This window comes from Zootoca vivipara, chromosome Z2, assembly GCF_965207765.1.
Source record: "Zootoca vivipara chromosome Z2, rZooViv2.hap1.1, whole genome shotgun sequence".
In the NCBI taxonomy this organism is placed as follows: Eukaryota; Metazoa; Chordata; class Lepidosauria; order Squamata; family Lacertidae; genus Zootoca; species Zootoca vivipara.
The window spans coordinates 28088747-28116328 of record NC_142585.1 but is presented as its reverse complement, the minus strand read 5'-3'; the positions used below and the strand labels follow the sequence as shown (position 1 = coordinate 28116328).

The following is a 27582-nucleotide window of genomic DNA, read 5'->3' as shown; positions in this document are numbered from 1 at the left end:
GGGGTCCCTTTACCTTTACCTATTTTCGGGAATACTGGGAAATAATAAAGTAAAAAGTAATAACCAAGAGCTGTATAAGATCATGATTTTAGCTGGAATGGCAGTTATTGCTCTAGGATGGAAAGAAAAAGCTAAATGGAATATGGAAAAATGGAACGACTGTGTTTTTGAATACGTACAACCTGAAATATTTGCACATATAATGGTAGAGGATTGGTGGGAAAATAAATGCCAGAAAATCTCAAATAAGTGGGCATTTTACAGAAGGTGGGATATAGCCATCATGGCTTCAATAGCCCTCTCCTCCATGAATCTGTCCTCTTTTAAAGACAACCAACTTGATGGCCAACACTGCCTCCTGTGCATGTGAGGTCCATAGTTTATGTGCTGAATGAAGTACCCCATGAATTTGGGAATGGTACTCACTATGTGAAGAGACCTTGCAATTGGTCTGCACTTAAGCAGCTGGAACCAGGGAAATTTTAAAAGCTGCATTTATTTGTGAACCACAGACCATCAACGCAGCAGAGCAGCTGGCACTTGCTACAAAGGCAAGACTAAGAGCTTATCCACACTTACCTCTCCTCTGCGCTTTTCAGGCACAGCCTGCACTTTAAAGCTCTGTGTCCAAGTGCCCCCCCCCCCACTTTTGCTCTGGAGCTTTCCCTGTGAAAACCCACTCTTTAAAGCTGAATCAGAACAAACAGCAATGCACAGAAATGTCAAATTTTTGTTTGTTGTGCTTCAGCTTTAAGGAGCTTAATCACTGCCCCCTGCCAGCATGCCACCAGGAGAACTGGCAGAAATTATTCTTCTGGCACTGGCTACTGTAACCTCTTAACCAGGCATCCCCAAACTTCGGCCCTCCAGATGTTTTGGACTACAATTCCCATCTTCCCCGACCACCGGTCCTGTTAGCTAGGGATCATGGGAGTTGTAGGCCAAAACATCTGGAGGGCCAGTTTGGGGATGCCTGCTCTTAACTCACAATCCCAGGAGATACGAGACACATAGACAAAAATAATATTCAACCATGCTATCCAGGCCCAGCTCTCTGCCTCTTAAGACATTGCCTCTGAAGGGTAAATGCTAGGCAGTACATATTTGTTCCGATTCGAGAGTCTCATATCAGTACATATTTGCCACTCAGTTTGTGCATGGCCCCACCTACCCTGTATGAACCTGCCATGTTATTTGACATGTTTTAACTTAATGGCATGTCTTACGGCAGTAGAGGCTGCTAAGTCCGGGACCTCCTTACACTGTATTTCACCCAGTCTGTTTAAAAGGGATGAAAAATCCTAAATTCTGTTTAAACACTCCCAAGAAGCCAGAGTACAATACATTTAAAACTAGTGGGAACTCCCCGGCACTGCCCAAAAATTTGTAGAATACCACCACCAAATGTGGTTTTTAAATGCATAGTGTCCAAAAAGTTGCTTTTTCCCCAGAGAAGCACTAGTTTCCAAACATGTGGGTGAAGTCCTGCTTTCTAGTCTAGAAAAAAAAGTGTGGAGATTGTTACCGGTAATTTAATCAAAACCCATGCTCTTAATAGAAGTTATGTGCAAAGAAACGGGTTGTGAACATAAAACTCTTATTACAGACACACACAGAGATGAGATTGTTGTCACAAGGACAGTTGCTCACCGAGGCTATTCAACATTCAGCATGAAGTTTTGGAGAAATAAATGGTAAACGTAAATATATGGTAAACGAAATAAATATATATACATGTTTGTTTGTTTGTATGTATGTATGTATGTATGTATGTATGTATGTATGTATGTATAACTGGCACGAGTCACTTTATCTCAGCCCAGGGTTCTTGTTGTAAAGGTATAACAGGTGTAGGGAGACCACACATGCCACCTTTCGGAGGATGGGAGGATAGAAATGGAATAAACATATCCCCCAGTCTAGCATTTAAATTCAATTTAAAAACAGCAACAACCCACATACATTTGAGGCATTTCACCATATTCAATCTTTTATCGGAAACATTTCGGCGGTCATTTAATTATACAGAAGCAGCACCAAACCACTCTCTTCACAATAAAAACTGTAGCAAAAGTGCACTTTTAATCTATAGTATGTGTGTGTGTGTGTGTGTGTGTGTGTGTGTGTGTGTGTGTGTGTGTGTGTATATATATATATATTAATATTTTCTAATTCTTACAAGGCATTTTATTTGTAAAAGCATTATCACCAATTATACAAAATAGAAGTGGGGTGGTCCTATGATCTGCCATATGTTCTCCTACATTACTCTGCCATATTTGCTGTTTAGTGCATGCCTTCACACCTGTGACCTTCCTCCGAAGACCTACAAGATGAAAGGCTTTGCTTAACGGCCCCATTTGGGTCTTTACGGGTGGATTTCTAGCCAAGAGAACATTCACATGTAATGCATTATCAAGAGCCAGTTGTCAAAAGACTTATTTTATTAGCGTTGACAACCTCTGAAGAAAAGATTACTTTTGCATATTTTGGCATTAATATATTAGGCAACATCAATTTTCTCCCTGAAGTGGTTGAAGTGTAAATTCTGAAACCTGACAGTTCGTCCGTTTTTAATTGCGGAATTTGTTGCTAGCAGAATTCTGCCAGGGAGACAATTGCATAAGAAGACGTTAAGAGAATGTGATGTGATGTTTGCACATAATGTTTTGGGGGTTTGGGGGGTGGGGTGGGGTGGGGGAGAACCAGAGCACAAGTTATGGAATTGCAATTAAGTAGATTTCCTCCTCCTTGACAGTGTGCATGATACAGAGGGCTGCTTTGGGACAAGCAGAGGCGGCTTTAATGTTACAACGAAATGGAGGGCTGAATCTCCATTTCCACTCATGTGTCTCGGTACAGAGTTCCATATGTGCTCTAACACCTACAAGGAACTCCTGCACACGTTTCCCATTGCTACAGTGGAGGCAATCCCGATGTTTTTAGAGGCCTGCTCAAAGTGTCTCCCTCCACTTGAACACCCTGGGAAGCCATTTCAGGTGGGAATGTCAATTTAGGCACAACGAAAACTCCCCATAGCCACAACTGGTCACTGGATCCTGGACCAGCCCACCCATGAGGCATGGTGGTGACCACTTCAGGTGGCAGGACCCACAGGGGCAGCAGATCTGGTAAGCAGACACTAAGTGAAATTCAGTCTTCAAGAGACAGTCTTGTTTTTCTCTTGAAGCAGCAGCCAATAAAGAACTGGTCCACAGCTTGAAATGGATACTTCTCAAGGCATCGGTACATGTTGACCTCAGTTGTTTCTTCTTAAACCCCCACTGTTTCCAAAATAAGGATGATTTGTTCATTAACCCTCAGAATTAGTGTTGCCTCTTAATAGGCATTTATAGAATGTAGATTCATTCCAAAAACTGCCTTTTTGTTTGTGTGTGTAGAGTTTGTTATACTGTGAAACAAACACCAAATATATCTATTTTCAGTAGAGGGCACTTTTGGCTTATATAAGAGCTCCAAGAAATACAATAAATTCAGCTTACAGGACCTCAAAGACTTCCCCTACTTCTTTGCTCCGTTAGATTCTGCAATATTGTGGCTTTGAGTAGAGAATACATTATAAAGCACATAAAAATAACATTTCCATAAGATTTGAGGGAAAGACAAAGTGGGGATAAATGTAGAATCAGAATAGCATTCTTTGAAATCAAGATGCTACCCTTTGAGGAAATTCACAACACTGTAGGAACAACTTTTTTCTCCTTTTGCCACACACAGAATTAAAGGCGTGATATTTCCAATACAACTTAATCTGGAAGCAATCCTGATGTTTTGCGCCACCAACAGCAGTCAGCAACTTTCTGCAGCTCACACCCTAAAACAGGTCTTGAGCTGACACTGAAGACTGAAATCATTCTGCTAGAATACAGAAAAAAACAGGAGAAATAGAAACCAAGGGACAGTCTCAGACCATCAATCCTGAATGATGAACTAATTGTATAATGCTACTGAAAAACAAGAAATTATTTCCTTGGTTCTTGAATGTTCAAGCAGGCATATTTCAAGTAGAGGTAACACAGATTTGGGAAGATAACAAGTATAAAATAGCCCAGAAAGAAATCCAAAGCAAGATGCCTTCTTGCTAATGACAGTTGTCATCCTTGAGAAAATAGCCCAGTTTATGTCCTGGTGACGTCCTGTGGTCCTATGGCAATGATGAGGAACTGATTTTACTATCACAACAATGTCCTATCTGGGCAGGGGCTTGATTCATTTTCTGAACACATGTAAGATGCTTCAAAGTGCACTGTCTCTTGATTGGTAGAAGAGGATATATCCAGATTCTGAGTTTTTGGAACTGTCCGATGTTAATCCATAGAATTCTTCAATTGCTTGAACATCAATTTTCTGCAATTTAAGACAACAAGAAGATTAAGGAGGGGGAAATAACACCACTACCTGTTGAATCTCACTTAGTGCCCCCCCCCCGGCTTAAATTCAGCAAATTATTTCTGGGATGTGGTGGTGATGGTCACAGAGAGACTGCATCAGAATTAAAAGACTTGGAAAATTTACTGGGATTATGCAAACAGCTATTTAATTTGGATCATTAGCCACACATTACCCCTAAGTATACTACAGAAGGACAAAAAGTGTTCAAAAATAAGTATTTCCTAGCCTAAAAATGTACCACTGATTAATCAAGCAGGACTTTAATTTTTTTTAAGGGCTCATTTTAAAATATAAAAACTTTCACTTTCTATAGAAACTTAGAAACTCATCTTAGAAAAGGTACTTTTGCTTTAGGCTATGGAACTCTTTGTAATTAGAGACCATGCATCCCTTCTCTCTTAGGATGGTCTATTATCAACAGTAAATCACATTAATTCTATCCTGCAGTTTCTTACTGGCATTGTGACAGCTTATCTTTTTTTTTATAAAAAAAAACACCCTAATTTTACTTTCATTTGTTTTTTCCTGTTACCTGCTTGTTATTAAAAATTTTTTTAACGTATTTGAAAAAAGAAAGGAAATGCATTCCTTTCACTTCTCCATGTCAGCGATGGGCAGGAGCCAGAGGGGGGGGGTGTGGGCAGAGGAGGCAGGTGGGAAGGATAATTTAAGGGGAGGGCCAGTGATTTGTGGGGTTCTGTGCAACTGGTGAGGCAGCTGCCAGTGGTGGTAGAAGAGGGGAGTTTGGAGGAGGAGACTTGGCCACAGGAGGATTTATCACCAGTTCTTAATCTGTTTCATTGATAAGGCCCATATGGTAATGGAAGGTAACATTTGGATGTATAGGAAAAAATAAGCAGGCATTTAATTTATCATAGCTGGCACAGTTCGTCAGAAACTGGCAATTATTGGGAAAAACCCAAAAATATAAAGAAAACTGTTAGTGTTGATCTACAGTGCAGAAGTAGATTTTGGGTTTGATGGATACAATCCAACAGCCCCCCCTTTTGCACTGGGGTGGGGGTTTGGATTGGGCAAATGGGTGGGTGGAAAACCCCGAAACAAGGTCTGTGAAGGGCCTGAGTTAGCCTGATATCCACAGGATCCAGAGCGGCACATGATACAATCAAGACTAATCTGGGACTAAAAATCATGCCAGCTTCAGGTTCACAGCATTTTGTCTGCCTGCCCTGCCTTCTGCCCTAGCACGAGAGGCAGACCTATGGATGTGATGGTGGCCCCATCTTTTCATTAAGCCCCATGGCTGCCGAACTGGGGTTTCCATTTCTGTCCAAATCTATGTTGTATTAATAAGTACCACCAATATTGAGGTTTTATATTCTTAAAAGATATGTTAAATAAATTTGGGAGCACTGTTTCTCATAGCCAACACTATTCTTTATTAGACATACCGTGTTTCTCCAAAAATAAGACACAGTCTTTTATTTATTTTTCCTCAAAAATAAACACTATGGCTTATTTTCAGGGGATGTCTTATTTTTTTATTAAGTATGGTACAGTTAAACCTAAAAGGTTAAACTGCCTATCACTATGGCTTATTTTTGGGGTATGGTTTATATTCCTTGAATGCGTAAAAATCCTGCTATGGCTTATTTTATGGCTACGTCTTATTTTCGGAGAAACAGGGTATTAGGCCCCGAAGGCACAGTCGGATCTCAGCATCCAGTTCTGGGCACCACAGATTAAGAAGGATATTGACAAGTTGGAAGGTGTGCAGAGGAGGCAACCAAGATAACAAAAGGTCTGGAAACCAAGCCTTATGAGGAACATTTGAGGAGTTGTGTATGTTTAGCCAGCAGGAGAGGAGATTGAGAGAGGGTATGATAGCAGTCTTCAAATATCTGAAGGGTTGTAATATGGAAGGTTGAATGAGCTGCTCCAGAGGGTAGGACCCAAACCAATAGATTAGAATTAACATGGAAGGAGATTCTGACTAAACCTTATGAAGAACTTTCTAACATTAAGAGCTGTTCAATTGAACAGACTCCCTCAGAAGGTGGTGGGTTCTTGTTCCATGGAGGTTTTTAAACAAATGTTGGATGGCCATTCTGTTAGGGATACTATAGCTGTGGTTCCTGCATTGCAGGGGTTGTACTAGATGGCACTTCTACGATTCTTTGAAATGTTGATATATGAAGGTGAAAAGGGATATGGGCATTTGGGACTTGCAATGACTACACCACAGGAGCAGACCTGTGAGTATTCAGATCCTTGCCAACCTCTTGTTGAGTCAAAGCAAAAACAAGTCAAAGACCAGACAAAAACAGCAGAAGGAATAACCAGGTTCTCAATGTCCTGAGTAATGATGGAAGGCAGGCAACTGATACCAATGTCTGATTTAACAGAATCAACTGGGTAGCAGAGGATATGATATAAGCCATCCAACAAATTCAGGAGGAATCAGACAAGTCATGTCAGGAGATATTAGCAGGTGCTGGGAGGCAAGTTACTAGGGAGAAAAAGGAGAAGATGATTAAATAAAAATTGAAAGCACTCTGAGAACATCACAAAGAAAAACAGAAAAGGCAGCTAGGAAAAGATGAGCCAACACAGGGCTCATAATACAGCAACAAGAAGTCATTACTTGAATTAAACCAATGACAGCTACTCAGATCCAGGCGCTAACCAGGGAAATAGAGCCACTGACAAAATGAACAGTCTTCTCCTGGCTCACATGGGCAGTGAGGCTGTGGAAAAGTCATGGTAGGTCTGCTGGGACTTTAAATGCACTAGCAGAGGCTAATGGTTCAAGAGATCCATTGCATCCCTACCTGTTTGATACCAAGATAAGGATTCCTGAGAAAAGTGGTTCAGAAGTTCAGCTGTAGTAGTACTGGGGGAGCTGGATGCAAGCTATTTCAATGCAATCCAGCAGAGACCAACTCAGATCCCAGATTGATATGTAGTCATTAATAAAACAGCAGTTGCAGTTACTGATTTGGTGACACATACATATGGGGAGAAAAACTGGGATTCTGAGGACTCAAACAGGCAGTGGTGAGAGGATTCTTCCTTCCCATCCAGGCATTTGCCACTTTCAATGTGGAGCAGGATCCAGGTGGTGACCCTAGAGCACCAAGGCTTGCCAACGATACCCTAACAGAAACTATAACACAGGCAAAGAATACCTGGAGACACTGAATTCTGTTTCTAAAAGAAAAAGGAGCAAGAACAGCTGTCCTCCAGAGTGATCTGATGACTCACCCCAGTGGGAAACCCAGAAACCAACCTGGCCCCAGGGGACCAGACTGGCAGCAACCCATACCACAGATGTCAATGGGGAACCCAAGACAGGTGGGCAGGTGCCATGGCACAGAGAAGAGTACACATTGTACTTATGGCTTGATAAGGAATGTGGAAGATGTGGTCCTGGAACGATATGGAGCCAGACCCATATAAGAGAAAAGAAAGGAGGCCAAGCTCTGTCTCTATGGGGTTATAAGCATCAGATCTAGAATACACTGTGGTCCTTGGGAGCAGAGGCCTTTCCACAACCCATCAACCAACCAGCTGATTACTACTGGTAATTCTGTAATAGAAATGATAGGGGAAACCTGAGGGTTCCATAACTATGACCAGTAGCTAAATTGAGGAGGGCTCCCTTCCTAACCCCACAATAAGCCACTCAATTAACCACACAGCTTGGTTGCAATATCTTTTCCTTTAAACAAACAGAACTTTTCCCACACATGAAAAAACCTTTCAGAATAAGAACTGAAAAGGAAATGGGTTCCAATTTTCATTGCAAATCCTTTCAACAACAGTTCTTAAGAAAAAATAGCCAGGGCATGAAAACAACTTCTTCCCGTTTCCGCAGCTATTTTTCACAATCTGATAAACACTTTGACGCTGCTGGCGAAACTATTGGCTTCTGGAAGTGAAAACACATCAGTCTCATGGCAACCATCACCCTTATGTTCCTTGCCCTAATATCAAGAATACTGCAGGATCAATACTGTATTTTTGGAAAAGTTACATCTTCATAGCCTTAAAACTTAGAAATACAAGTTCAGTGTTGACTCAGAATGCCTTTTCTAAACAGCCTCCTTTGTCTCTCCAGTGGAAAGCAGTGAATAGTGACAACACTCTGACCCATTGATTGCTATGCCTAGATGTCAACAGATGTTGCTCCAATCAAACAAGGAAGAGAAAACGTGATCTGGACAGTGGACAGTAAATGGGATCAATTTTGTCCAGTGCAGATGTAACATGGGTACTCTGGTTTGCAAATCAGGAACTGGACAAGAACGAAACAGTCCCTCCCTTTCCCCCATTCCAGGGTGATCATCCTCTTTTATTCTGGGTATTTAACTGGGATTTTGCACTACCTGTGCATCTATGTAAACCATTTTAAATGCAAGTAACAATTCCTTTGTAAATGAGAGATTGAACACATGCTTTGAAGTGGATTTGCACACCATAGTTAGAAGAGACATTTGAAATTATGCTGTTGCCTTTAACAAGGCAACCAACAGAGTCTGTAATAATTTAATCACTTTTCAATATCAACCACCTTCAAGTCAGGGCAGATGGTTACCATCGACACCTGTATCAGTTGACTTTCAGTTGTTCCAGGACCTGCACTGAATCCCAACCTTAAAGATGGAACTTTATTAATTTTTGCCTCCCTTCTCCTTCCCTTCCACACCCTGCTCTTTGCTTACTTATGAAGCCCATCCAGGACTTCTGCACTTGTTGCTATGCAAAAGTACCTGCTGGCAGATCTCTTAAGACTCTTTCCCCTGCTCTTTGAACCCCTTATTCTTCTGTGACCATCAGCGGCAAAGAATGAGAAAACAACAGCAAAATAACCACCCACCAAAAGTGTCTATGGGACTGGTAAAAGCAGTTCACTTTTCACCAGTCAAAGTTAAACGCCTAAATGATGTGTCATGAAAATGGCTTACATCCAAGACAGCATGAGAGTTACTACCAGTGTGAAAATTTGGCATAATATATAGACCTACCTCTACAATATCATCGTCAAACAGCAACCAAAAACCATGACTCTTCACAATGGTGATGTAATGTCCACGGTTTGGACCACTGGAACAAAACAAGAAAGTTGGTGCTGACCATTAAAGCCCTGAACACCTTTAGACCTGTATACCTGAAGGAACATTTCCACCTCTGTTGGACACTGAGGTCCAGCTCTGAGGGCCTTCTGACGGTTCCCTCCCTGTGAGAAGTGAGGTTATGGGGGAACTAGGCAGAGGGCCTTCTCACCAGTGGCACCCGCCCTGTAGAATGCCCTCCCATCAGATGTCAAAGAAATAAACAACTATACAACTTCTAGAAGACATCTGAAGGCAGCCCTGTATAGGGAAGTTTTTAATGTTTTATGTTTTACTGTGATGTTTTAATTTGTTGGAAGCCGCCCAGAGTGGCTAGGGGAACCCAGTCAAACAGGTGGCATATTAATATCATACATTAATGGTTGTCAATGAAACCTACAGGTTTTTTTTAAGTGTGTGCGAATACAGGATCTGCACAGCAATGTAGGCCTAATTCTTAGCAACCTGGGACAGGAATTCCTGAACCACTGCCAGATAGTGCAGTCACTACTGAGCTAGATTGACCAATGGTCTGACCATGTATAAGGTAACCTCCTATGGGCAGGTAATGCTCCCTTTTGCCATTTTTAATTGGCTATCCTTGTTAACTCGGTGCTGATGAATTCTCACCAGGTGGCGCTGACTTCATGAAAATATAAACCTTTTAAAACATTTGGTCAAACTGCTTTAAATAATTTCATTGTTCCAATAATAGATTTTATTTCAATTTCCTTTCCAGAGAAGATGGGAGCAGCCTACACCTGGCTTCTACAAATAACTCAGCATTTCTAAATGATCAGTGGAAAACATTAATTCATGTATAATCTGTGAGCACATCAAGCAAATGTCTTAAATTACTGTAGGGGGGCAGGGAGGGGGTAAAATCCAACAATAGTTTTTGCTTTTTAAAAACAACTTGAGAACTCTTCCTTGATTGTACAAATGAGATGGTACAACACATTCAGCTGCTGTAACATATAAAATAGTTATCAGTCATCTGTCACCTGCAGTCCTGAGCAGCCATTCCCTAGTAAGCTACCCTCTGAGATGTAGACTTATTATTATTACTAGTATCACAACTACATTTATTACTTGCCCTTCACTAGCAGGGCCCAGGGTGGGTGACAAGAATTTAAAAAATCAGTATTAAAAACAGTTAAAACAAGCTACAAGCACAGGAGTAGGGTGCATCCTGAAAAAATACATCTCAAGCCACAGCAAAGAGGTGCCTCTTTAACAGTTCCTGAAAGCTGCATAGCGAAGGTGCCAGAAAAATCTCTGTGGGAATTCCACAACTTAGGGGTTGCCAGAGGGGATGCCCTCTGCGGGGATACAACCACCACCCCAAACTTCTGTGGGCAGTAGAACTACCAAGACAAACTACCAGGTATTCTGCTGATTTTACGCCCGGAGGGAGTGTGTAGGGAAGGAGAGGGTCATTTGGTGCCTAAGTCATTTAGTATTTCAAACACTAGTGTGATCCCATTGAACTAGGCCTAGAAACAAGCTGGCAGCCAATGCAGCTGTGTTAGAACAGGGGCTATATGAGTTCTACAGGGAACCCCAGCCAGTAATCTGGCTGGAGCATTGTGAACCAGATGAAGTTTCTGAGTTGTCTTTAAGGACATATTGCAATAATCCAATCTGGAAGTTACCAGAGCATGGAGTACAGTGGCGAAGTCATCGCTGTCTAGAAGAGACTGTAGTTGGCAAACCAGCTGCATCTGGAAGTAGGCATTCCTAGTCATTGAGGCCATCTGAGCCTCAAGTGACAATGTTGAATCCAGTAGTACACCCAAGCTACAAACCTGCTCCTTCCACGGGAGTGCAACCCTTTCCAGAGCAAACCATCTTCCCACTTCCTTGACTTGAGAACTTCGAACACATGACACCCCTGTCTTTTCAGGATACAGTTTCTATTTCCTGGTCCACATCCAGCCCACCAATACCCCCAAACACCAGTACAGCACCTCAGCCACCTCTCCCAACTCAGACGGGAGAGACAGAGATGGTTGTCACCCGCATATCCCTGCAAGAACCCTGCAGGACATCGCAGGAAAGCTCCCACAGTGTCAAACAGTAGCTTCCCGTAGTTACTTTGTGGAAATGGCCCTGAAGATATGAGCAAAACTACTGAAGTACAGTGTGCTCAAGTCTCACTTTTTCGAGCAAAGCCATCAACAATGTCACCAACCTGGGCAACTGAGGCAGTTTCAGTGCAAGACAGAAATGGATCCAGATATTCAGTCTCCTCAAAGCATGCCTGAAGCTGGACCAACACCACCCTCTTAACCACCTTGTCCCAAAAAGGTATATTTCCCACTGGGTAATGGTTGCTTAACACTTCCAGGCAGAGGGGGGTTCTAAGGAGGTTCTAAGAAAGTTCAGAGTGGGTGGTACCTCTCCCTCCTCAAATGAAGCACTGACCAATCCCTGGACCCACCCAGTCCATCTACTATGGCCAACTTTAAGAAGCCAAGATGGTCAAGGGGCCAAGATAGTCAATAACCACGCTTCTTCAAGCAGCTGGTCTGCATCCTCAGACATGCAGGTCACTAGAGTACAAAGACAACCTATGTGCTCCACAACAATGGTGAGTACACTCAGGAGAGATCATGCTGATGGCTCCACATATATCACCATTCCACAGTGTGATGAGAGTCTCAACATGTCAGCTGGGAAATCCCCCAGAACATTCAGGAATCCACCAGACTCCATAATTCTGAGGGTGGACCATCCTATGGGAAGTGCCATCAGCTGGTGAAGACAGGTACCAAAGAGCAGAAGCAGAATGAACAAGAGGGTGACTACTTTGCACAAGGGAAGAGAGGTGAAAGCTGTAGGAAGATTTCCTTTAAAGTACTTTGAGAGAAGGCTTGTAATAGAGGACATGCAAGGCACTCCTGTGTTCCTCCAGATGTTGCTGGATCACAACTCCCATCAAGTCCCAGCCAGCATAATCAGGGAACCAATTATCATAGGCAAATTATCTGTAATCTGTAGTTCCGCAACATCTGGAGGGCCACATTCTCCCCACCCCTGAAGTAATAGAAAGCTTGAACAGACCAAAGACTCATGCAGTCCAGCACCTGTTCCTACAGTGGCCAAGCAAATGCTTATGGCAGGGGTCAGCAAACATTTCCAGCAGGGGGCCGGTCCCTGTACCTCAGACCTTGTGGGGGGCCGGACTATATTTTTTTTGGGGGGGTGAACAAATTCCTATGCCCCACAAATAACCCAGAGATGCATTTTAAATAAAAGGACACATTCTACTCATGTAAAAACATGTTGATTCCTGGACCGTCCGTGGGCTGCATCCGGCCCCTGGGCCTTACTTTGCCTACTCATGGCTTATGGGAAGCCCACAAGCAGAATGTCTCCAAACAGACAGAGAACAGACAAACATTTTCCCCAAATACATAGCAAATGCTATATCACATGGCATGCATGTGATCCCTCATAGTTTACCTGCCGCAATGAACAACTACAGCCACAAGATCATACATCCTATCTGGGTTTGTAGCATCTCCTGAAGTGTTGAAGAGTCGAAGCTCCAAAGGAAAGACTACGCGGTAGGAAAGTTTGGTATATCGATGCAGCTGGTCCATGTATTTAAATCTTTTCAAGTGCAGAGCAAGAATCATGGGCAACTTTTTTACTCGCATCCTAGGTCCACAAAGTAAGACCAAAAGAGAATGAGATGGTGGAGGGTGGAATCCATGTTACGAAATCACTCTGAATTCTAAGAAAGCTTGTTTAAAACAGTGAACATGGTAAGTTATTCAAATAAATGGATAGCTTTTTCAATATCAGTAAATCTGAAACATTACTCAGAACCTCTTTTGTGCAACATTGGGAAGAATCAGTGCGGCTGTTTGCCAACCTGCTGCCCTTTAGATGTTATGAACTACAACTCTCATCAGCCTCAGCCTACAAGCCCTCTTGTGCTGGCTGAGGTTGATGGAATTTGTAGTGCAAAATATGTAGAGGCCACAAGGTTGGTGAAGGCTGAGAAAGAGCATTACGGAGCACCTGGATTCAAAGCAGCTTCTTGTATGGCCCAAAAGCATCCGTCTCTCATCACAACAAGGAAAGCAGAAGAGTGAATGAACTCTGCCTTTTGGCTCTGGCTGCTATTGACTAAGAAATAAGAACAATTGATTTTCTCCTGTATCTGTGAGAAAAGGAGGAGGCAAAAGGGGTAACACTTATTCTTACCCAACCATCCAAGTCAGATGGCTTTAATTTGTTTTTGCAGGTTATCAGTCGGCATTTTCCAAAAGGAGAAAATATTGAACAGAAGATATTTGATTGGCTCTGCTTCAAACCACAAAATATGTTTCTGCTTTGTATTGAGAAATGACAGCTTTCTTTTACATAAGTCACACAGGATGAAGCTTAGCAGGGTCGCAGCCTCCACATGCAAACCTTCAAACACTCTGCATCAAGAATACGAAGTTTTGTGCCTCCCGAATTCTGCAACTTGCTGAGTTCAGACTCTTATTTTGCATTAATCATTCATCACCTTTTATAAAATAGGTTTGAACAATTGATTCAGATTCTGAAAGTCATGCACAGAGCTTCTTCAGGGCACCCTCAACCAGTGCCTGACTACTGGAAACTTAATTTAGTCATCCTACCAGCATTTGAGATTTCAGCAGGCATAGTTTCAAGAAATCCATCACAAAAGTGAGGCACCCCACAAGCAAGAAAAAAAGGGGGGTTTCAGGGTCAGAAAGTCTATGGAGTACAAATTGTTCCAAACTACAATAGGTTTGAAATAAATGCTGCTTTGTAGCACTGAGAATTACCACCACCACCATCAAAGCAGTAAACATGCAAATCATGTTTGGGGTTTTTCCTGTACTTATAGTATTGCAGAAGACACACCTGGCTCTCTATATAATGTATTGTCCCTAATTCAAACAAAAGAGAACTGTAACCCACATACCTTATTTTTTAATGAGAACCAGGGTGGTTTAATTATTAAAGTGCTGGACAAAGGAAGACATAGGTTCAGATTCCGATTGGGCTTTTCTATCACTTTTTCTCATCCTAATCTACCACACAAAGCTATTTTAAGGACAAAAGGAGATGGAGAACCATGCCTACTGCCTTGAGCAGATTGGAGGAAAAGTGACATACAATTAGAATAACCAATAGCTTTTAGGCTTACCTCTTTTGCGCTTCCTGTTTGCTGCCACACTGCTCACAGTAGTATTTATATTCACTGCATAGAGTCTCAGTATTACTGAATTCCCTGTAAAAATGGGAAGTTAAATAAGAGTTAGGACAGTTAGGGCAATTAGCCAAGAACTGTGAATCCCATTTTTCAAAAGCCAAAGCCATGCATCCCCTACTTTTGAAAATGTTGGTATCTCTGACATACGTTTTGTTATGTGAACGGAACTCAGTGAGTCCCAGTGCAAAACCAGGATGTGAGTCTTCTGCACCTCGCTCCTGTGCAAGTCATGTGACCCACACAAGAGCACAGCCCCCCAAAACAGGATGTCCCGGACAACTGATGGGCATATGCCACTGGCCCCCTAGGTGGGTTACATAGACCACCTATTGGCAACCACTGAGTTAGCACATTCAGGTTTTTCACCACCAACCAAGACTTCACCATCTGGCTGGGTTTCCAACAAAGATTAAAAAATACATTAAAATCTTTTAGTGTGGCAGCACCTCCATTCTGGAACTCCCTGCCTATTGATATCAGGCAGGCGCCTGCACCATACTCTTTTTGGCACCTGCTAGAAACACTTTTATTTAGACAAGCCTACCTAGATATTTAGAAAGGTGGTACAGGTTTTGTTTTTAATTTATTGGTAATTTTAATTTTTTGAAAGTTTTAAATTATTGTTGTTAATTCCTTTTCATAATTTTTTGTTGTTTTGCAAACCACATTGTTTTTACAATCAAGCAGTGTATAAATTTTATGAGATAAATAAATCTGTTTTTGATTTACACTTTAGCAAACTCAAGTTCACGGGAGAAAACCCACATCCCATCCGGCCCACAAACTGGACAGCCGGCAGGATGGGGCTGAGGCTTCTTCTGTCACGTGATTTATTCCGTCACATGTTCTTAAAGCTTCATTCCTCACATTTCTGCAGCGCAGGGATAGGGAACTTGTAACTCAACCCCCAGCAACTCCAAGGAGGGCTGAGAAATAAGACCTCTGGAAAGCCAATCATGAGTTGGATGAGGGTAATGCTATCAATGGCTACTAGTCACAACAGCTACTCTCTGCCTCCACAGTCAGAGGCAGTAATATCAGCTGCTGGAAACCACAGAGTGCTATCGCACTCATATCCAGCCCTGTTACTCAACTCAGTAGAAGGCAGGTGATGACCTGATTGATTGAACCAATATCCTGCCCTTCCTACCGAAGGAGCCCCAGGTGACTTTCTATGTTTCTATGGCTTCCTGTTTCTAGCATAAGTGAACTTGCTTGTTTTCATCCCTTCATTGGTGTGATGTGACCAATGGATTAAATGACAGTGCTTGGGCTCATGTCTGGAGGAAGCACATCCCCTAAGTCTGGATGCTCTGAGATAAGGGTGCTGAGTCATTCACCCTCCCATTGGTACATGTAGAGATGGGTATAACAATTTCTAGCTTTCATTATGTCTTGTGTGTGTCCTGATGTCCTGATGCTGTCAGGGTCCAACTCTGAATCTGTGAGAGTCAAGAAAAGAGGCTGTGTGTTTTACATAGTGGTAGTGCTAGCGGATTTATCTGTACACGTTATCTTTACTTCAAAGCCCAGAAGAACTTGATATAGAAGATAGTACTGTTTCACTTGGGACGCAGGTGGCGCTGTGGGTTGAAACCACAGAGCCTAGGGCTTCCCGATCAGAAGGTCGGTGGTTCGAATCCCTGTGAGGGGGTGAGCTCCCGTTGCTTGGTCCTAGCTCCTGCCAACCTAGCAGTTCGAAAGCACGTCAAAGTGCAAGTAGATAAATAGGTACCGCTCCAAGCGGGAAGGTAAACGGCGTTTCCGTGTGCTGCTCTGGTTCGCCAGAAGTGGCTTTGTCATGGTGGCCACATGACCCGGAATCTGTACGCCGGCTCCCTCGGCCGATAATGCAAGATGAGTGCTGCAACCCCAGAGTCGGTCACGACTGGACCTAATGGTCAGGGGTCCCTTTACCTTTACTGTTTCACTTTGCTTTGTATCTGGGGACTCTGGAAGCTGTTCAGCTGGGAGCAGGAAATCTCTGAAGACTCTGCTTGGGCTCCCTATGCTCTGCTGATACAGGACTGCCTCTTCCCATATGAACCTACTCGGACCCTGAGATCATCCTCTGAGGCCCTTCTTCATGTGCCTCCTCTGCGAGAGGTCAGGAGGGTGGCTCCCTGTCTGTGGAATGCTCTTCCCCAGGGAAGTTCACCTGGTGCCTTCACTATACACCTTTAGGCGCCAGACAAAAATGTTCCTTTTCAACCAGGGATTTGTCTGACGTGATCTACATTCTATACCCTTTTTGAAAATGCTGGCTCTTTGGGAGGTTTTTTAATTGAGTTGTTGGTTTTGTTTTGATTTTATGTATTTGATATTTTATGTGAACCACCCTGAGACCTTCAGGTATAAGGCAGTATAGAAATAAAATAAATAAAATGATAATGATAATGATAATAATAATAAATAATAATCATAACAATCATAATAATAAATAAATAAATAAATAAATAAATAATAATAATAATAATAATAATAATAATTGACTTGCACTAGTCACTAACATGCTTGCTATGTGGACTCTGGCTTTTCTCCCCACCCCACCCATTTGTCAAAATTTAGATGATAAGTTCCTTGAGGAAAGATACAACTTTTTAATGACACCACTCAGTAAAGCAGTATTCATGGTGACCTCCAAACATTTTTGACTATGACTCCAGCCAGCACAACCATAGCCAAAACATCACTGGCCATTTGTAAACAGAGGTTGGATTGCCACCTGTCAGGGATTTTTAAGCTGTAAATGCTGCACTGCAAGGGGTTGGGTTAGACCCTTGGGGTCTCTTCCAACTCTACAATACTAGGATTCTATGATCAGGAGGTTAGCAAAAGGCTACTGTAAAGTGTCATATATTGACAGGACTACACAAGTGTTTATCTGGGAAGCTCTTGAGGTGTTTGGTTTTTTAAAAAAAAACTTACCTCAAACAGTGTGTTATCGATGTATTTTGTTCCACATCAACTGAAAGGTCCAGAAAGTCCTCATCTTTGCTGCTAACCTTGAAAAGTAAAAGAAAAAAAGAGGCAGGGTAAATGGAATAAAAATAAGCAAGTTTAGAAATGCTAACAACATAAGAAAAGTCTACTGAATCAGGCCACTGGTCCATCTAGTCCAGTTCTCAAAATGGCAAATCAAGTGTCTGTGGGAAATCTACAAACAGGATGTGAGCACAAAAGCACACTCGCCTCTTGCATTTTCCAGCAACTGCTATTCAAAAGCATAACTGCTTCTGACTGTGGAGGCACAGCACGGCCACCATGGTTAGTAGTCATGTTTTAAGTTTAAGAAAGAAGACATCTTTAATACAGGCAACTTCTGGTTTAGGCATGTCGGAATAATGTGCAATCGTGCACACTTCTTCCAAACCCATCACACACTGCCAAACCTGGAGGTAGCCCCCAAACACCACAAAAACGTAATGGACAGAGTGGGGGCAAGCGGGCTTATGAAAGCTCCGCCAACACATGCAGAACCCCCGCACAGAACGATTGCCTGTACTCAAATGGAAGTATGAGTAGGGGGGGCCACAGAAGCAATGAAAAGTGGTAGGAAGGGGAGCACTAAACAGGAGTGCCCAAGAATCCTTGGCAATACTGCACAAAATGATGGACACAGCTCTTTGATCTCATGCAGTCAAGCATCATTTGACACCCGGCATCCTCTCGCACTCATAAATCAATACCACAGCTTATAACAGATTCATATGCTGTCAGCTTTTCCCAACCCAATAGCCTCCAGATACTGACTGGGGCTGACAGAAGTTGTAATCTCAAACATCTGGAGGGCATTAGGCTGAAGAAGGCAGCTATGGATCACTGGCTTTCTATGAATGGGTTGCAACCCCCAAATTAGTCATGACCTGACCTCAGTAGCGGCATACCAGTTCCACTAACATTTGTTTTTTTATTAATTTTTTCATCCTTATTTTTTTAAAGAGATAAACAGAAAGCCAGGGAAGAAAGGAAGGCAAGGAAGAAACAGACAACAAAATTACGTGACATAACTCCCCCTGCCCCCTGCACATCCCAGGGATTGTAGTTTGCTGTATGTGCTAAGAATTCTGTTAAGACACGTCTCCGTCCCCACACTACAATTCCTAGGGTTTTTCTGCAGAGAAGGAATGACTGTCAAACTGGTATGTCTGCAGTGAGAAATACAGACAAGGAATAATTAAAAGATGCTAAAGAATCTGAGCCCCAAGAATACTGAGCCCCATGCTGTCTCTTATTGGAACGGCTCTCTACTTATACTGGGGAACATGTTGGATCAATTGCTGGACTTCAGCTCCCTTCAGCCCTGACTAGTTCCCCTTCCCTGCTGTAATAAAACTTCCATGTTTAGAAGCTATTGTATTTTAAATCTGGTGCTCAAACCAACCAACCAGGAGGCAGGCTATTGCCCTCATGTCCTGGTGTGGGCTTCCTAGAGGAATCACAATGGGAAGCTGCAAAAGGGTTCCGGTCTAAGGTTCACATTGCTGGTTAGAGTTAAAGGTTTCAGGTCTGAAAACGTTGAAGACTGCTGCAGATAAGAGCATAAGAGGAGCTTGCTGGATTAGGCCAGGAACCCATCTAGTCCAGCATCCTATTCTCAGAGTGGCCAGACAAGATTCTTGTGAGAAACCAGCAAGCGGGATCTAAGCACAAGAGCACAGTCCCCTCCTATGTTTTCCAGCAACTGGTATTCAGAAGCATTGCTACCTCCAACTGTGAAGGCACAGCACAGCCATCATGGCTAATAACCATCAATAGGCCTCTCCTCCATTAAACTGTCTATTCCTCTTTTAAACCCATCCAAGCTGGTGACAATCACCGCCTCCTATGTGAGTGAGTCCCATAGTTTAACTATGCACTGCATAAAAATGCTTCCTTTTATGTGTCCCGAATCTTCCAGATAGCTGCTCAGCCTCTTCTCAAAATAAGGGGCAGTTGCAGGCTACATGTAGTTTCATCCATTCAGAACACCTCCCCATATAAAATGACAAACTAAGCATAACACCATTTGTCCAATCAGCAATTCCATTGGTGCAAATGGAAGCCTTCTTTCCAGTGCAAAGGCATGTGCAACTTTCCCCACCCAACCCAGATGGCGACTGCAGCTGGGCATGGTCAGGTTTAAAGTCCTACCTACTACTCCCTTGACTGGCTTTGAATTCAGCTCACCTGTGATTGCTTTTTTATATATTTAAAAACAAACCATTCACACAACTATTAATTGTGTGAATGGGGTTATATTTAGTTTGGCCTTTGGAAAGCCTTGCATTGGTAACAGGCAAGTGCGGAAGAACCGAATTTTCACAACTTGGGCCATGTTGGCTGAGAAGATCCCTTTAGAATGGAGCAGATATCAAAACCAATGCTATTTTTAAAGCACATTAAGTTTAAAAGCCCACACGAGATTCCCCCCTCTGCTTAGGACTTTACTTTTCCGAAATAGGTCAGGATCTAGAGAGCTATTTTAGGAGTCCCAACGCGTGTGTGTGTGTGTGTGTGTGTGTGCGCGCACACACACACACACATACACACACACACTCTCTCTCTCTGCTTTGGAAGCTCATTTCTTGTTTTCAAAGGTAATTCACCATATAGCAGAAGGGACTCTTTGAGAAACACATCCAAAGCAAGTCATGTAGTTCCTTGGATGCAGGACATGCTGATTGACTGGATTTGTTCCAGGAAACTATGCAAATTAATGGCTGGCTGACTTAACTGGTTCCTATTTCAATCTTCTTCAGACTGAAATGCATCTTAAGAAGAGCCCTGCTGGATCAAGTGAAGTAGATTTTAACTTCAAACCTGTTTCCAAGAATGATAAGGCAGATGTATCAAGAAAGTCTAAAGTATGATGGCAAAAACCAGCAAAACTGGTAACACTGACTGTTCCATATAGTTGCCATGGCTTATAGCCATTTGACTACTCCGGCCTTTGCCTGCCTGGTGCCCTCCAAATATTTTGAACTACAATTCCCATCAGGGTATCGGCTGCAGCTGATAGGAGCTGCAGTCCAAAACATCAACAGCGTATCAGGCTGTGGAGAAGGCTGCCCTGGTTATCTTAGACAGGTGACATCCACACCACACATTGAAGCACATGGCTTTCAGTTCCCAGAATCCTGGGAGCTGTGGTTTACCCTTAACAGATCTGAAATACAAAGCGCCATTAACAAATGACATTTTCCAAGCTTCTTTGCGGGGAGCCTTACACATGAAATGTGCTTTAAATGTATGCTTTAAATGTATGGTGTGGATTAACTTAGAATGTTCTTGGGAGAAAAGCAATGACAAACCTAGACAGCATCTTAAAAAGCAGAGACATCACCTTGCCGACAAAGGTCCGTATAGTTAAAGCTATGGTTTTCCCAGTAGTGATGTATGGAAGTGAGAGCTGGACCATAAAGAAGGCTGATCGCCGAAGAATTGATGCTTTTGAATTATGGTGCTGGAGGAGACTCTTGAGAGTCCCATGGACTGCTAGAAGATCAAACCTATCCATTCTTAAGGAAATCAGCCCTGAGTGCTCCCTGGAAGGACAGATCGTGAAGCTGAGGCTCCAATACTTTGGCCACCTCATGAGAAGAGAAGAATCTTTGGAAAAGACCCTGATGTTGGGAAAGATTGAGGGCACTAGGAAAAGGGGACGACAGAGGACAAGATGGTTGGACAGTGTTCTCGAAGCTACGAACATGAGTTTGACCAAACTGCGGGAGGCAGTGGAAGACAGGAGTGCCTGGCGTGCTATGGTCCATGGGGTCACGAAGAGTCGGACACGACTAAACGACTAAACAACAAACTTAGAATGATTCTCCCCACCACCACCTCCAAAAGTAGTCAGCATATTCATACCTTCTTACTTGACTCATTTTTCATTTCATTAGCATACTAGCCATGAAGCTGAATATACAAGACCTTTGCTGGAATACCTAAGACATGGCACCAATCACCTACCTTGATGGTCTTGGTGTTACTGGGTTTCTGGAACCTGCTTTTTAAAAAAATCATTCATCCTCCCAAGCTTCTGGAGTTATCTGATTGTTCAAGGTCTCTGTGTAGTTAATGGCCATTGCAAAGAAAGTTTGCTTGACACTTTTCTTTTAATTTTTTTGGCTGCTGCTGTGTTCCTATTTTATTTAAACTGTGTTTTATTGGTTAGATATAGCAATTGTTTTGTTTAAATATTATTTGTATCCCATTATGGGATCAATAATGAATGAAGAGCACACTTAAAATGTAATAAAACAGGTAAGACCAAAGTTATCACCACACTAGACTCCCCAGCATCTACCACAGGGATGGAGAATGTTTTTCAGCCTGGGGGCCACATTCTATTTGGGCAACCTTCTGGGGGCCTCATGGCACTTGGTGGGTGGTGCCAGAGGTGAAGCGGGCGAATAAACAGATGTGAATTTCTAGCATTCATCAGGCAAGCGTGCTAGGACACATTCTAGCAAAGCAAAAACACTCAAGGATGATGAGAAGCAAGTCTGGTAATGGATGTGGCCTAGGAAGAGTTATAAGGACCAGATCAGGCATCCCCAAACTTCGGCCCTCCAGATGTTTTGGACTACAATTCCCATCTTCCCCAACCACTGGTCCTGTTAGCTAGGGATCATGGGAGTTGTAGGCCAAAACATCTGGAGGGCCGCAGTTTGGGGATGCCTGGACCAGATGGAGAAGCCTGGAGGGCCAGATTTGCCCCCCCTCCCCCGGTGAGGTTCTTCACCTCTGATCTAATACTTACTGACACATCACATTTCTTGCAAAACTGCTTTCCTACATCATTATGGGGCCTTGTGCCCCTTCTGTCTGCCATCCCATAACAGAGTAAATTATTGCAAACAACACACAATAAAAGCCCCACCTCTGTGATCATGAGGAATCAAGAAGTGAAAAACAGGCATGCACAGGAGGTGGTAGCATAAGTCTGAATCACACCTCACCAAGGGAGAGTGGTCACTGGGTGACTTTAGTCCAGTTATGGTCTCTCAGCCTAACCTACCAGGGTTGTTGTGAGGATAAAACTGGGAAGGGGAACCACGGATACCACCTTGAGCTTGTTGGAGGAAAGGCAGAACAGAAATGAACAAATAATAATAATAAAAGAAAATAAGTCATACTCTGAGTAGGCCCACTGAAATCAATGGACCAACATACTCTAATGGCTTATTATTGGATAAGGAAGAGCTTTGGGGGATTTAAAGAACAACAACATACAGCTTCACAGTTAAGACATCTGGTTTCATTGGTTAGTGTCCCCTGGAAGATTTCATGGACCCATGTGAGGTCCACCTTCTCCCCTTTGTGACTCTCAATGCTTCCGTTCTGCAGCTTGCCATTTTGCTTTTCCTGCTTCCTCTCTTCTTGTAGCAAGTCAGCAATCGTGTTCAGCAGGTAGTTCAGGAACTCGTGTGCGTCTTGTTGCATGTAGTTGTCGAAGAGTTCTGGCAATGAAGATGTGCAAGACAAACAAAAGGAAGGGCTATTAAAATGCCGTTAGGCCACTCGCAGTATACAGTTTCAGTTACTTCCAAGATGAAGTATGGTGGGGAGGAAGGGGGTGAAATGCACTGCGTAATACTGTTCCTCTTAATCGTGCCACATGATATTGGTGTCCACTCTGCCTCATTAAGTCTGGAGAGTTATTTAGAGACCGACAATGGACACAAGGCTTAGGTAAGACACAGCTGACTGGGTGAGGCACAGAGCGCTTTTAAACTAAGCTGGATTGATTGCTGTATGTATTTTTATACACATATATTAGATCTAGCAGAGAAAGTGCAGATCCACTATGGAGATTCCCAGTACTAAGGCATATCATGCCTTAAAGAACTTAGAAGCAGGATACCTAGCATACCATTTCCCCTCAAACATTCCTGGCCAATGGACAAAGCCTTGCTGCCTATACTGAAGCCCCTGGGATGGATACTGCACTGTGACATTTAGGGAGTGGGTTTTCTTAGAACAGGTACCAAGCTTCTGGACACCCTCCCAAGGGCAGAAGGTGGTGGAAACAGTAGTTACTTTTAAATGCCTCTTGAAAACACACTCCCCTGTTTCAGCATTCAATATTCAGGCTGTATCCTATTGTTCACAAAATTAGTAAAAGGGAACAAAGAATTAGAAGTTGCTATCTGTTGTCTGTTGTCTCTCAATTTAGTTAATTTTCGCATCACTTTAATTTTCCAGACTTCCATTAACCCTCTTTCAACACTAGATATGTACATTCATGCCATCCCTTCAGGATGGTAAATTTCAGCACTTGTCAATAAGTGCCATATCAGCAACTAATATCCCATCTCAATTATCCAGGTAATGGGCAGGATCCAGGCTAAAGCAGCTGCACTCAAGTCCCATTTATTTCAATTGGGACTATTTCAATGGCCATCTTGTCCCATTGATCTCAGCAGGATCTAAATTATAAATAGTTATAAACAGTTCTAACTTACGTTTTATTGTGGGTGTGCATTGGGAGGGGTGAATAACAAAGCGAACTGGAGTGAATTGGTGAGTGGCTTCTTCTCTCCTGCAGTGAGATCAGGGACCCACCCAACAAACCTCACATCACTCTGCTGTGACCCATGCTTTTTTATAGTTTTGTTATTGTAAATTGTTTTAAACTGTTATTACAATTGTGCTTTAATATTGTAAGCTGCTCTGGGACAATAGGATGAAGGGCGGGTACTTAACAACAACAACAACAACAACAACAACAACAACTTGTATGTATGTATGTTTGTTTGTTTGTTTGTTGCATTTATCTAACACCTTTTTCTCTAAGGAGCTCAAAGTGGTTTACGTGGCTCTCTCCTCCTTGTTTAATCGCCACAACAACCCTAAGAGGTAGGTTTGGCTGAGAGGCAGTGACTGGCCCAAGGACACCTAGTGAGCTTCATGGTCAAATAAGGATTTGAACTCTGGTCTCCCAGGTTCCAATTCAACACTCAAATCAATACATCTCCCTCTCTGCCCGCCCGCCCACCCCCACGTCTCCATGTTCCTCTAGGAAGCAGCTCCCAAGCCACTAAAGTAACACCTGAAGGGCCCCCAAGGATGCATAACACTGAAGTGGAGATTTAAGAAGTCTAGTTACCGTTTTCTTTCCGCAGCCGGGAAATAAATTTCTTGGGAGGGATGACCCCCACCTTCTTCTTTTGTGAGGTGATGCTGTTGAAAAGGTCTGAGAGGCATGTCAAAAGGCTTTCCTTTTTGCGCGGCTGGACCTTGTAGGCCAAAACCTTTTCCCGAAATGGACGACAAAAGTAAAGTGCCTGCAGAACAGAGTTGCAGTAGCAGGTATTCCCAAACTGAATGAAAGAAAACCGGGGAAAGGGGGGGGGGGAAGAAAGAGAGCAAATATATATTCAAGGTCTACTAAAGGGGGGGGAGGCAAAAAGTACCTGAACTACCTGCAGTGAAAGGGAGTGAGGGAAATAATCAGAGTATGACGGAGGCTGACTACACAATGCATGTGATTTCATGAAATGGGATGGAGGCTAGCTTTAAATTATCTGTTTACTGTATTGGCCTGAAAATAAGGCGCACTCCCCAACCCCCACCCCAAATTCCGACTGTGAAAAGTTAAAAGTGTGGCTTATATTCAGAACCAAGCGCTGCGCTCCCAGCTCCTGGCACTACCACCCTGAACGGGGGATGGGGGGCAGCCGATGCCAGCTTGGGGTGGGGGGTGGTGCCAGGAGTTGGTAGTGCTGGAAGTCAGGCGCACAGCGCGCTCAGAACCGAGCACTGGCACCGGCGTGGGGAGCAGGGCACCGAGCGCTGGCTGCCCCCCGTTCAGGGTGATAATGCCGGGAGGCGGGCCGCACCTACAAATAATACTTGAATTTTAAAGGTACGGCTTATTTGTGGGTGTGGTATTCAGACCAATACGGTATTATAACTGTATGGCTGCCCCATTCTCAGGTAGTGAAATGGGAAGGGGGGGTTAGGGTCCAAAGAGTAGGTGCTACCACACTAAATGACCAAATTCTTACAAATGTGGAACAGGTATTATGTGGCACCTGTGCCAATCAATTTTAATTTTATCTGTGTTTTTGTTTGTTTTTGTGTGTGTATACACACACACACACACACACACACACACACACACACACCACACACACACCAGTTCAGGACTGTCAGGAACCACGAGTCTATGCAAGTGTCTGGATTCAGTGCAGTCCAATGATAGGTTTTTAAATCTTCTTTTAGAGGCCAAATCCCTGAAAGCATAGCGAACCTCCCAAAGTGGGCCCCTGTTACAACATCAGATATCGAGAACCGGGTAGCCCAACTGCAACAGGGGAAAGCCCCAGGTGCAGACTTAATACCCGCAGAGGCCATCAAAAATAACTTGGACTTTTGGGCTCCTACCCTAGCCTCACTTTTCACCGGCATAAACACCTATGGACATATTCCCAAAGACTAGGGACTCTCAATCATATATTAAAAAGGCAAGAAAGATGATCCTGCCAATTACAGACCAATCAGTCTCCTTAACATAATAAGTAAAGTGTATGCAAGACACCTGCAACAGAAATTTCAAGACTGGCTACAACAAGAAAATATACTTGCAAATGAACAAGCGGGATTCAGAGAAGGATGCTCGACCATTGACCAATGCTTAGTTCTCCAACACCTAATAGAGAAGTACCGTATATTCTGGTGTATTAGACGCCTGGCCGTACAAGACAACCCCCCAAGCTTTCCTGTTAAAATATAGAATTTGTGATATACTCGCCATGTAAGACTACCCCGTCCATCCGTAGGCTGGACATCTGCTAAACCGGTGCGGGGACTCACCAAGCGGTGCCAGAAATCGTGTCTGCGCAGCCGCAGAATCGATTTCCGATGCCGCAGACATCTTGGCAATGGGCAGCACGGTGCCAGAAATTACTTCTGCGCATGTCCGGAAGCCAAAAATCGCATCTGGACATGTGCAGAAGCAATTTCTGATGCCGCGTTGCCCATTTCCAAAATGTCCACAGCACCAGAAATCGCTTCTGCAGCTGCACACATACGATTTCTGGCGCCGCTCGGCCAGTCCCTGCGCCGGTTTAGCGCAGCGCGCAGGGGTCTTGCCCAGCAGATTCAGCACCTGGCTCCAGATTCAGTACCTGGCGTATAAGACGACCCCCGACTTTTGAGACAATTTTCCTGGCTTAAAAAGTCATCTAATATGCCGGAATATATGGTACTCATCTAGTAATACTGTCTCTCTCTATGTGGCCTTCATCGACTTCAGAGCAGCCTTCGACTCCATCTCCAGAACAAAGCTGTGGGAAAAACTGGAGCCCTCCACACTAGACGCTTGCTACACACACTACATGAAGGGACCTTGCTAAAAGTGTGCTATAACTCCCACTGCCATCTATCCAACGCAATAGAGACCGAGAAGGGAGTGAAGCAAGGATGCATATTGGACCCATCTTTATTCAATTTTTATATAAATGACATGATTCCCCACCTCCACAATATAAATTTCCACCCTCCAAAACTCGCAGGAAAGCATATTCTGGTGCTGCTTTACACAGATGATGTAACAATCCTCCCGAGAACACCAATAGGCCTTTGAAGAGCCGTGAAAACACTGGCAGCATATTGCAAGGAGGGCCAATTGGAGCTCAATAACCAGAAAACCAAAATTATGGTTTTTGCCAAGAGGCCCAAACCACGTTCATGGTACATCAATGGTCACAATATCGAGCAGGTCACCTGCTTCAAATACCTGGGTATAGCCCCACATTCACTGGGAAGCAGAAAAGCCCATGGTGACTGCGTTGCAGGGAATGCCCAGAGAAGCGCAAATGCTATCCTCAAGTACCTCGGGACAAAAGGTGGACACTATATACC

The 27582-nt window shown here is 43.3% G+C and overlaps 1 protein-coding gene across 1 annotated transcript in view; it reads right to left on the bottom strand.

The window, feature by feature from the left end:
• Nucleotides 1–1989: 1989 nt before the first annotated feature.
• LOC118084163 (ubiquitin carboxyl-terminal hydrolase 12) overlaps nt 1990–27582 on the bottom strand; it is a 52492-nt gene continuing 26899 nt past the window's right edge. Inside the window, exons 3-9 of the mRNA XM_035113523.3 lie at nt 24824–25037; nt 22948–23174; nt 17659–17735; nt 14665–14748; nt 12957–13154; nt 9402–9480; nt 1990–4368 (exon numbers count right to left, since the gene is read on the bottom strand). Of these exons, the coding sequence (XP_034969414.1) occupies nt 4258–4368; nt 9402–9480; nt 12957–13154; nt 14665–14748; nt 17659–17735; nt 22948–23174; nt 24824–25037 (990 nt within the window). The 3' untranslated portion in view covers nt 1990–4257. The remainder of the gene's footprint in view (nt 4369–9401; nt 9481–12956; nt 13155–14664; nt 14749–17658; nt 17736–22947; nt 23175–24823; nt 25038–27582) is intronic.